Source organism: Buteo buteo, chromosome 8 (genome assembly GCF_964188355.1).
Source record: "Buteo buteo chromosome 8, bButBut1.hap1.1, whole genome shotgun sequence".
Lineage (NCBI taxonomy): Eukaryota > Metazoa > Chordata > Aves > Accipitriformes > Accipitridae > Buteo > Buteo buteo.
Window position 1 is genome coordinate 38,859,895 of NC_134178.1, and position 12,445 is coordinate 38,872,339.

At 36.6% G+C, this 12,445-nt stretch overlaps 1 protein-coding gene across 32 annotated transcripts in view; it reads left to right on the forward strand.

The window, feature by feature from the left end:
- ABI3BP (ABI family member 3 binding protein) overlaps positions 1-12,445 on the forward strand; it is a 169,335-nt gene that overhangs the window by 26,426 nt on the left and 130,464 nt on the right. For all 32 annotated transcript variants that reach the window (XM_075034192.1, XM_075034201.1, XM_075034204.1 and 29 more), the window contains exon 3: positions 10,463-10,531. In XM_075034192.1, coding sequence (XP_074890293.1) covers positions 10,463-10,531 — 69 coding nt within the window. The remainder of the gene's footprint in view (positions 1-10,462; positions 10,532-12,445) is intronic.

A 12,445-nucleotide genomic window follows, 5' to 3' on the forward strand; every position in this document is an offset into this window, starting at 1 on the left:
GGAGTATATGAACCTCTGGGTTTCTTATGTTTTATTTTTATTAGGTTGTTGCTCAGGGTTTCTTTGTGTTTATTTAAGGTTGCCTTTGAAGAATTTCAGATGAAAGTGGAATTAGGAGATCCTCCAAGGAGAACAAATAGTTCTTGTTGTTTGGAAGAGTTTGCTACTGGTATTTGTTTTGAGGATTTTCATTGTGGTCAAATAGTACAATCTTAGTACATCAGAGATCAAATGGGATGATTTGCCTGAAGTTGCAGTTATAAAGTAGAACACAAGGGAGATGGGCATGTTTTTAACAAATAGTACAAGAAGCAGTGAAACAGTTTTGAGAACTGGGTGGTTGATTCCATTTGGTAGAAACATTCATATCAAAATGATGCCTTTTCTGGCAGGGGCCTGTTCCAGTTCTACATGTTATAGAATAACCTATAACTTCTATGTCAGAAGTTACAGATGGAATTCTGTGAGCTGTTTCATGGAAACGATTAAACCACATCGAGAATGTTAGAATCTGTTGCCTAGGATAGGGAGGAAGAAGGGAATTTGGTTTTTCCTTTCACTTAGGGTTTTGTCAGTATGGGCAGGATAGCAAAATAGTAGAACTGGATTAGTTAGAATTGTCTGATAAATGATTAAAACATTGACTTATCAGGATTTGACCTTTTAAGAAATCTGTTCAATCTCTGAGCATCTTCCTGTTGCTTTCTTTAATCTTTTCTAGCCTGAAATGAATTGGGGTTACCCTCATCATTGTAATGCCAGTGATCTTGGTGTAAAACAAGGGGAAAGAAAGGCGGCATAAGCATAGAAGTAACAATTGCCATCTTTTTGATGTGATCAGTTAAGGCAATTCTGGGGGTCTGCTCCAGGCTGAAAACTGCAGAATAAAAGAGAAAAAATAAGATGATAGATACAGAATAATTAAGATATTAGAGACTTTCATTAGATTGCTGTGGCAAAGGTTGACTTCTTCCTTTTCGTGAGTTGGTATGCCTGGGATCTCTCAGTAATTCTATCACCAGTCCAGTGTTTGAGTTCATAACCATCGCTTAAGCTGTGTCTGATTTATGTGATTTATCCCATGTGTAACTTTTGAATCAACTCAGTAAGAATGGTGTACAGGATTTTCTGTAGAACACTGTGAATTGGGCATAAGTAATACCTGTGTAGCTGTATTGCAGGAGTAGTGAGGATTAATATTTTTCAGGTACTCTGAGATCCTTGGAAAGAGGAAAAAGCACTGAATGTGATGTTATGTGTAGATCATCCTTCCTTTTTAAGAGCAGCTTTAATACCTAATGCTTTGTGAAACTGTATGAAACAGAAAGCTGAACATCATTTGGAATATATGGGATTTGGGTATTTTGTAACTTTAATGTAGCTAATGGCTGGAAACTGTGGACGCCTGCCTTTAGTTCTGCAGTGCATCAGAGTGCTAGCCACATGCATATTCATTAAAGCTTACCATTAAGCACAAGTGTTGGTGAATACTCTCCTTTTCCTTTATAATTATTTTAAAGGAGAAAAACTTCAAAATCTTAACTCACTCATGCCAATAAAAGTTGTCAATCAATTTCCTAGTGACAATGAATCTATGAATGTGATTTCTGAGTGTCCAGTTAACTAAAAATGCAATGTGCAACATAATATAAAGGCTAGAATTTCCAACTTTAAGAAAATGTCATCTTTGAAAGGACAGGAATAAAAGCTAACAGTAATATGTACTTCAAGTTGCAAGCATTTATTTAAGGCAATTAACAGTACATTTATTGGAGCTATTGCTTTTAGTTAAGATATTTAGGGTTAGATTATATACTTTGTGGACTTGTTTATTGGAGTTTGGAAGCAGAGAGTACATCATCTTGCCCATTTCATTAGTATTAAACATCACATCAAACTGCAGCTTTGACTGTGCTTTCCAAGCGCGTGCAGAACACGGCTAAAGGAAGAAACATCAGTTGTGCTTCTGGCTCTATTTTAGAGTGACTTGTGTGGCAGAGGTGAAGAGAAGACGGTGGTGATTGCTAGCACCCCCCCCAGACCGGCTGCTGGCACGAACTGGAGGAATTGCAGGATGGTTCTTAGTTTTAGGAGCAATGGGTAGGTTTTATTCTGGCAGCCAGAAAACTCAGCTCAGCACACACTTTACGTGGATGTTAGAAAAAATAAGGTATTTTAGAGGGACAGTAAAAATACTCTCAAGATGCTTTCCAAAGATACAAAGCCCCTAGACCCTATTGCTGAAAAATCCTACATTATCTTTGTACTCCTAGTACACCTCCTATGTAAGGAAGTTGGCCTAGTATGCTATCTTCGTATTAAAAAAAAAATATTAAAATTTCACACTAAAATTTGTCAATTTTGTATTCTAGATATTCTAGTGATTCAGGTGCCACTGTACACTTTGCAAAAGGTCTTCAGTGTGTTCCACATGTTTTTCCACAATCAGAACAACTAGTGTTATATAGAAACACTCACATTCACCCTGAAAACTCCTTCTTAGTCCTCTCATGCTTTGGCTTATCTGACTTTTACAGAAAGCAGATGAACTTTCAGGCTGTCCTGAACAGTGGTTGGTTGTGGCTTTTACTGAACAGGATGTGGAAGGAGTGATTCCCAATCGTGAAAAGACGTTGTGGCCTGTTTAGACCAAGACTAATACAATTTAATGCTTCCTCCTCTCCTGTCAGTTTTAGTGGTTCATGGAAAGAGAATACCTTTCCCAATCAATTTAGGGATACTTTGATCACAACCTTGAATTGTTTTGGTATCTGAACTGTAACAATTAGAAATGGAGATTTAAAGGCACATGTTAGTTACTAAAAGGTATGTTTTCTCAATGGATTAAGGAACATTGTTTTAGAATATAATCTCTTGAGAGAGTGAGTAGATCCAGGAGAATGGAATCTCTGTATCTAGACAAAAGTGGATCTTGTCCTAGTAGTATTAAAATTGTCTATTCCATGAAGATCTGTAAGTGAAAATGGTACAGATATGCAATCAACTGTAGATCCTACTCAAAGAAAAAAACCTATTTCATTAATTTAGTAGTTAGGCCAATGTAAGAAAGCATACGGACTTTGCATATAAATCAGTCATGATTCCTTCCCTAAAATGCATCAATCCTTTAAAATGTCCTTTGTCTTTTCTAACAAACAGTATAGGGCTACACAGCAGAATGAAGTGCCTTGCAGACATTTCCTTGATTTAGCTCTGCATGCCTGGTTTTGTTAATGGAGCAGCATAATCTGTATTCTGTTTGGGATAGTTGTCCCTGATTGGAACTGGAGTACAGGGAATGAAGCAAGAACTTATATATATTGCTGTCTATATTGTGTCATCTATTAAAAAAATACCTAAGGCCAATGACTTCCATATTTCCAACCCTGTCACTGTTGATTAAGATGAAATTTATTGTCAGGTTTTCTGCTGGGTCACAAACGTCTTATGACCCTGTTCACAATAAACTTGAAGTCAGCAGATGTAATTTCATAAAATAATAAATGTGTGTATGTGCATATATTTTAAAAGAAATTAATAAGGATGTGATCTTTTCTAGGATTTCCAGGAGAGATATATGGCTTTGTACAACAAATGTACAAATGTATTCCCTACATTACATCCATTAAAATATTCAGCACCTCACTGCAGTAATTCTTATCTTAAAATATTTATTTTTCCTTTCTTTTGGAACTAAAATAATAACCGAGCCAGCAATTGCGCAACATTATCCATGTATTGAGAACTGCCTGCAGAGGGCATGTACAAAGAGAAGAGGGTTCTGTTGGATTTCCTTAACTTGTAGTGAGCTTGTGCCAGCAGCAAACTCTTGGGTAGCGTCATGCATTGCTATATAGATGAATTTGTATCACAGTGACGGGTAAGTGACAATGATGAGGCAGCATCAAAGTTTGGTTCAAAGAAGTATGCCTCTTTATCAGGATACAAGACGTGTTTTGTGTGGAGTGTACTTCATGAGCTTACATGACAGCAACGTTACTATTGGTTATGGAACCTCTTCAGACTGTGTCAAAAGATATCAAAATGTAAATTCAGCTAGACTAATAATAAGTTGAACAGACCCATTCAAAAGTTATGAGCTTGATTTAAACTTTTATCTAAATCTGTTCAGTGTGCATGACTCGTAAAGAAAGAGTATTTCCTTGAGAAATTTGTGCTAGTTTTTTCCAGTTTGGTTAGGAAGATTGCAAGTCAGCCTCCTTGAGTTTGTTGATACTGTTGGAGGAACCCAAAAAATTGGGTGGAGACAGGAAAAGTTTGTAAGAATTAACAGCAATTAGCTAACAGAGTGAGGAAAATTAATTTCCTTTTCAGTTTCTGAAATCAGCTTAGAGTTGGGCCATCCTTTGGCCTTTCCTTTACCTGAGGCAGATTGTACAGTGTAAGAGGAGAATGTATTGGCAGTCCTGCTTTATAACAACCTTAATAAGTGATGGGTGAATTTTGCATATACACATAGGGAAGAATTCTAGTATCACCTTGAACACATTTTAAAAATTATAATTCAGGGATGTGTGCTAGAGTAGTCCTTAGCTAAAAGATCTTGCTGTGCAGTTTCTTATATGTAATCAATTCCAAAAAAACAGATTCTTCATTGCTAATGTTAGCTGAGCCTAGTGGACTGGATGACCTGGAGGAGGTCAGCAGCTGCACCTTCATTTAGACAAGTGTACTGACCAGCAGCAGGTTCATTCACACCAGCCTCTTTGTCCCCCTTCTCTTATCTTTTCCCATTCTTGTTACACCACGATACTTTTGATCCTTCCCTTTCTCCACCTTTGGCCTTTGCCCTTAACAGCGTCCAGTAGTACATCTTTAGCAATCTCTAAATTCAGATTAGGGAATTGCAGGCTGAAGCTAGAAAACACTTTGATTTCTGAATCTGCTGGTCTGTGAATTCTAAGGATGCATTGTAACACTTTATTTTAAAATTTATTCTAAGTTCATCAGTTCATTCTTACATTGTTTTGCTTTCAACTGCATTTCTGTGTTGGCTGAACCCTGAACTGAATTAAAACAGTATGCTTGAACACAAGCAGAATTTGCTAGCTTTTTGTGGTGTATGTTAGTTGCCTGCTGCCACTGATTTGGTAGCCTAGCTCATGGCTTATGGAAGTAAGTGTTCTCATATATTAATTTGATGTGTCAGTGGCATGTATTTTTGTTATATTCTCGTTGTCTCCTGCAGCTGTTAAGGTGGATAATAGAAGGGGTTTTTTTTCAATAATTTTATATCATTAATATTACAGAATCTTAGCCAAAACAGTTGTTTATTTTCTTTTATAATGACACCAAAGTGCTGGTTTATTTCTGTGCAACTTTGCAGTCTTTGAAATGTTTCTTCTGTGGTAAGTTGTAGACATACCTGTGTGTACATATAGTATGTGTGTCTTTTAGGCTGTCTGGGTGAAAAAGTACTGAGTAATTGAAGGAGTTCAGAAAACTATTTCATCTAATTGGTGACAGTTCATTGAGCTATAGTAGACTTGATGTTTAAAAGCTAAAACAAGATGACTGAATGCTTCTGTCTAATATTTTTGAGAAGTGGGAGGAAAGGGTATAAGAATATGTACTGAATGCATATGCATGTGTCTACTGTATGTATTGAATGCTGTAGATACAAATACTATTGCTTTACAAATACTAGTGCCTCAGGTGTGTGACTAGTCTTCCCTCCTGCTTCAAAAATCATTTGGTTAGGTGTACGTGCCTGCAGGAGTGTTGTGTTTTGGTCCAAAGTGGCATTGCTTTATTCAGCTGTGGATATTTAAACTTGAAAGAGCAATTCCAGTGTCATATTGGTGCCTCTCAACTGAATTGTCAAAACAACCCATGTTTGGGGAATTGTAACACTAAGAATTAGGCATGGATTTGTTGACTAGCACTTTTGTGGTACATCTGGGCATTTTCCTGTTGTACTTTTTGGCTAAAGAATTGAAGGTGATCACGTTGGACTTTATTTCTGATCTGCAACGTCAAGAGGTTTATAAAGAAATAGCTGTGTGCCAGCTGAAAGGAGCTCTTAGCCATGACATTTGTCATTCCAGGCTTAATAAAGGGGGCTAGGCAGTAACACCATCAAAAAAGTGGATTTATTATGTTAGTCTTACAGCAGCAGCCCTTCAAGAATGTGTTAAGCAGCAAGGGAACTGCTAAGATTTTCATAGGAAATTTGCAAATGAGTTAAAACTTAACTTGTTAAAGTTTGCATTGTTCTGTAGGGATCCTTCATGTATGAGGTTCTGGATCCTTACAAGATGAGAGACAGACAGATCTGTATCTTGCATCTGTTATCATATGTATCTCTGTTATATACTGATGTATGTTGAAATGATTTCTGGGGGCAGATGCTGGATTTGTGGATCTGTGTCCAGATATTTGAACATTAACTTTGATTGTGTACCAATCATTTTCTTACTAAACACAGTTCATGCAAACCAAAAAATAGTCAGCTGTAAACAGGATTGTCTATACTCTGTGATTTAATTTGCTTTTACTTGAGGTCATTTTATTTTAGAAATGCACTTTTCTTTTTAAATATATTTCAATGTAAATAGTTGATATATTGTGTGAATCATAATGACACACAGTCAGAACCCCATATTTTTATGGGTCTGATGGTCACCTTTCTGGTGCCTACCTCTTATTTCAGCAGTCAATTTAATTTATCCCTTAAGCATTAAGATGAAGTAGCACAAGCTAAATTATGGTTTCATTTAGGTTTCAGTATTTAACATTTTCTTTTTCTCCTCCTATGTTACTCACCTTTCCCCAAGATTCCTGCTTCTTATAGACATGGGTCTGTAGAGTGGATTATGCACATACAGACATCATAAAAGAACACAGACAATCATAAATAGTTCTTGCAACTTGATAAGAGTTTAATAAATCAGTGAGGCAATGTTTTAAGCCCCTGAAAATGAATTGAGTTGTAGTAACATCAGATGATTTTCGTGTTGTGTTGATGACTGACATATATTTCTCAGCAAGAGGACTGAATCGGTGTGAAAACTCAGTGGTCTTCTGAACTTAATAAGAGAAGTGTTAAATGGTAGTGGAAGACTAAGAAAGAACTCTCACTTCTAAACCTGAATCGGGGCTCATTATGTCTGCCTTTCTTGGTTTCAGTTTCCTTGGATATATAATGTATGTCTGTCCAGAATAGAAGCATTTCAAGGCCTGTGTTCTTCAGTCCATGCATAATGCTTTGATACTGTGCATCAAACAGGTGAATTTAAATTAAACTACAGTTGCTGAACTCTTAACACCTGTATAGTAGCATGGGTGATTCTGCTCAGGAATGGCAAATTATGTTTGTAAATTAAGATATATTTTTAGTTAAGTTCAGAACAGAATTTTAGTGTTATATCCCAGGTAATGAGTGGACTCCTGATAATTTCAAATTCTGATTTTAGTTATAATATTCATAATATTGTCTTAAATTCAGTGGTTCTAAACCAGACAAGTGGTACTTTTTAAACCTGTCTGTTCTATAGCAAAGCTCTCCCAACATCTAGTCTTGTTTTCCTAAATACTTCCTTTTATAGACTGTATTAAATCAGAAGAGCCTTGAGTTCTCTGGGAAATGGGGATGTGTTGTATTCTTTATTAAGGCAACATTTGCTAAATCCACAAAAAAAGCTTAATGAACAGCACCCAACACAAAATATTCCTGCTGAGCCCTTTGTTACAGAAAAAAAATACCTGTTAGAACTAATGATTCCTGATAGATACCAGGTTTTGTAGCTTTGAGGTGTGCAGGGAGACATTTACAGTCTTTGTTTGTTACCACATTTTGTTTAACAGATCATCTATTTCTACACTGGTACACATGTCATTTCAGACTTCAGCCAGAATGAATTTTTCCAATGATGGAGCAGGGCAAAACTAGCCGTTTCAAACCATTTTGGTAACTTTCTTTCACAATCTTTGGACATTTTGTTGATGAAAACATAAATTTTTGCAGTTTTGAAGACTGTACTTCATGAGCTTTTGAGGTGATGCTTGAAACTAATTTTGTTGAGGTTAAGGTTGCTCAATACTTTTTGAAAGTTACAATAGCCTCACAAGTGGGCATGAATGCACAATAGAAAACTGGGATTAAGTTACAGGGAAAAGCAAATTATTTTAATGTGTCACTTACTTCTGGTTTTAGGTCTCAATACAAAAAACGTCCAGATGATATCACAGATCCCAGAAGAACTGTGTGCCTCCCTAAATATTAAACAGATTTATTGTAAATGAAGAGGTATTTGCATTTTGGGGTTGCTCTTTCTTTTTAACTAATTCTTTTTCCACACTGCTTTGAGCAGCTACTTTCAATGCTCGTCTTAGTTATGTTTATATTGGGTGCAGTTGAAACCCATTTCAAAACAACTGAAGTGCATTCATAGTATAGGTTTCCAGTGACTTAGATGCATAGAATCAGTGAAGTTAAGTTAGAGTGGTTTTCCTCACACTGGCACAGCATTTTTAGTGCAGCAAGCTTTTGATTTATTCAGTACTGGTTTTCCTTCCTCTCTCCTTACAGAAATCTGGATGTAAGAGAAAATTGAATGATTTCTCAGTGGTTCTGTTTAATTGGTAGTCTTCAAGGTATCTGTTACACTGAGATATGCAGGAAATTCAATCTCTCACTCATAGATACAGATTTAGATAAATGTATCTAAACTGGAATAGGAATTTTACATAGAGTGATCCTTTTTTAAAAAAAAAAATGTAGCTAAATAGTTTTGATCGCTATATGGTGAGCCAAATTCTGCACATGGATATCCCCTTAGAAGCTCCTATGACTTCTTTTCTAGTGTTGCAGTTCGGTGAGACTAGAGCGTGGTTTTAAATAAAGAAGGGCAGAAATCTCTGACATCTCATGTCAAAAATAAGGGAAGATCTTCTTTCCAAAGATGAATTCCCCAAACTAAAATCACCATTTCAACATAGTTTTAATCTATTTATTATTTTAAGCTGCAGGGTGAAGTTATCAGCCTTTCACTGCCAGAAACATGAATATATCTGAACTTTTGGCCTCTTACCATGTGTGTTTGTGTCATTGAGACTGCATCAGATGTCTCTGAAACGTGTTAGAGTTTGTGTAAAACTTGGTTTGCTTAATTTCATTATGTCCTATGAAGGCTAGTATTTCCAGTAGTTTTCCAAGCTGGTTCACAACTGACACCCAGCTAGCGATGACTCTGCATCCTTTAGAATAGCTGCAGTTTTGTGTACTTTAAAAGAAACTTAGGCCATTCAGATAAGACTGAATTGAAAGGCAAAAATTCTTGTCTTTGGATGGGCTTTTCGGGTTTTTTGCTATGTAATATGATCTGTTAGCTTTTTGAAATGAAACAGTTGAACCTTTTATGGGAAGTGGTGCAAAAAAGTTTGAAGTAGATTTAAGGTGGAGAGAGAGTCTTTCCTGTAAAGAATTAAAAAATATTTTGCAAAGGTTCATTTTTCCTGGGAGAAAATGCATAGGGGTTTAAAATCAATAGAAATATAAATGTCAGAAAGTCTGGAAAATACAATTTGTCTCTGAGATGAATTTATTGAATAAGAAAATCACTTAAACTGTTGCTTTCCTGTTGTATGCAATGTTATTTCTAGTGTAACAGTACCAAGAGATTCCAGTAAAAGTCACAGCCCTTTGTGGGTTTTACACAAATATTAGTCCCTTTCTCTTAAATGTTAGTAATAACTTTACTTTCATAAAGAGTATTCAGTACTGTCAAAGCACGTAATAGTTAAATCTCATAATAAGTCTCCGGAAAAAGTATGTAAACCTGACTATAAAACAAGCCAGTAACCAATGTGGAGACTGTCTTAAGCATGTCTGACATTGTGTTGTTTCCTGCAACCAGACAATCATGCAAATCTTGAGTGATTGATTAAGGCATTTTGTTTATTCTTTTTACAATAGGACAGCTCTTTACTGAGAAACTGCTTACAACAGAAAAACTAAGGTGTATAGCCTGAAACAGAATACAGAAAATATTGTAGGAAAAGTTCCACCAGCTCCTGTGAGGAGTAGATATCTCTGGTTGTACTCTGCAGGCTTTGCCCTCTTATTACTTTACCTGTTTTACTTTTCTGTTTTGCCATCACCTCTTCTTCTTCATCTGGGTTTTCATTACCCTTCACTTTTCAAGTAGTGTTTGCGTTGAAATGTTACCTGAATGTCCTGCCATGTTCACCTATTTGTTGTGTCACAGTCAAAAAGAATTGCCAAATCTTTTGTGCATGAGTGTATTATTTTTCCTAATGGCTAGAATATTTCTGAATGATTGGTGAATAAACCTTAAAGCAAACATGCCTGAAGATCACAAAGATTGGATAACATGTCAAGCATTCACTGAATATCAGACTTTTCTTATTAATTATTAGGCTAATCCCTTTCTCAGATAAATAGCACATCTGTACTAATTGCTGCTTTCTTCATTTACAGATGCAGAGCCACGGTATTTGGTTTCAGTAAGACCAGCACGCATTTCAAATAACAAGAAATCTTGTTCAGGTATTTTACTATTACTGCATCTCTTTCTTCAAGTAGTTAAAAGAATACAGAATCTTTATAGGGGTTTTCCTGACATGATATTTTAACTGTAGGTGTCTGACTGGGATGCACAAATTCCATATGTGGGAAGGTAAAATGTAGGACAGTATTTCCTAGTCAGTAATTAGTCACACATGTGGTGTTCAAAACATGAAGAAGCACCTAAAGTTTGTTATTGGAAAAATTTCTTACAAATGAGAATTTAAATTTAGAATTCTAATTTCTGATGTTTAAAGAGGTCACAAGTGCATGCAAAAAAGGTGAAAGTTTTGAAATAAAATGATCTGGTGTATTGAAGTTGACTCTTCCAAAACTACCAGTAAGGATTCCTTCATCTGTGGCCTGGAACAGGTTGCCCAGAGAGGTGGTAGATGCCGCATCCCTGGAAGTGTTCAAGGTCAGGTTGGATGGGGCTCTGAGCAATGTGATCTAGTTGAAGATGTCCCTGCTCATTGTGGGGGAGCGGGGGGGGGGTGGACTAGATGACCCTTAAAGGTCCCTTCCAATCCAAACTATTCTATGGTTCTGTGATCTTTATATGATTTTTTTCCTAATTCCTGGTAACTGCTTGGGATTAATTTCTTCTTGCTCTTGGCCAGATGTAAAACAGTATGTCTGGAAAGATTTTGAAAAGTGATTGTTATGGTTTAAACCCAGCTGGCAACTAAGCACCACACAGCTGCTTGCTTACTCCGCCCCAGTGGGATGGGGGAGGGAATAAGAAGAGTAAAAGAATACTCATGGGTCGAGATAAAGACAGTTTAATAGGTAAAGCAAAAGCTGCATGTGCAAGCAAAGCAAAATAAGGAATTCACTACGTCCCATCGGCAGGCAGGTGTTCAGCCATCTCCAGGAAAACAGGGCTCCATCACATGTAACAGTTACTTGGGAAGACAAATGTTGTAACTCTGAACGTCCCCCCCCTTCTGTCTTCCCCCAGCTTTATATGCTAAGCATGATGTCATATGATCTGGAATATCCCTTTGGTCAGTTGGGGTCAGCTGTCCCAGCTGTGTCCCCTCCCAGCTTGAGCACCCCCAGCCTACGTGCTGGTGAGGTGGGGTGAGAAGCAGAAAAGGCCTTGACTCTGTGTAAGCACTGCTCAACAATAATGAAAACATGCTGTGTTATCAACACTGTTTTCAGCACAGACCCAAAACATAGCCTTATACTAGCTACTGTGAAGAAAATCAACTCTATTCCAGCCAAAACCAGCATGGTGATTTACCTTTCAGATGCAACGTGTATATATAAAAAAACACAAAACAAAAAAAATACCCAATGCACTACTTGGACATTACTAATTTTTGTGCCTACAGAAACTGATTTATGGAACAAGATTCAGATAATTGACTTTTCAGTCCAGCATACAAAGGTGTAAGAACAGCTGGTGGTTTAATGCTAGCTAGGTATATGGCAAGCCTTTTTAGTAGTAAGAATAGTTAAACTGGACAAATTACCAAGAGTTGTGGTAGAGTCTGAGTTGCTGGTATTTTAAATTTACAAGTGAAGACTAGTTACATTTCTAGAAGAGGCACTGAAGTTCAAACTGTGATTAATACAGAGGAGTTGTATGGTTTGTGTTGATATAGATCAATGTAGATGATCACCAAGGTAATTCCTGGTTTTATGGTTTACAAATCATCATTGCAGTCTCTAATGGGCATCTAATGGCATAATAAGAGTCATAATCAAAATCATATGTAGATCCTCTGAGCATGATTTCAAGTTATATGAGAGCTTGTTTTTTCTTTTCCTTAAAACTCACATATTTTCCATGTTTCCTCAAAAGGTGATCTAGAAAGAGATTTTGCTGTAGTTAGTGGATTCGCCAGATAGTTTGGTGAATGACCAAGCTGTTTAAGTTTTTCTTTA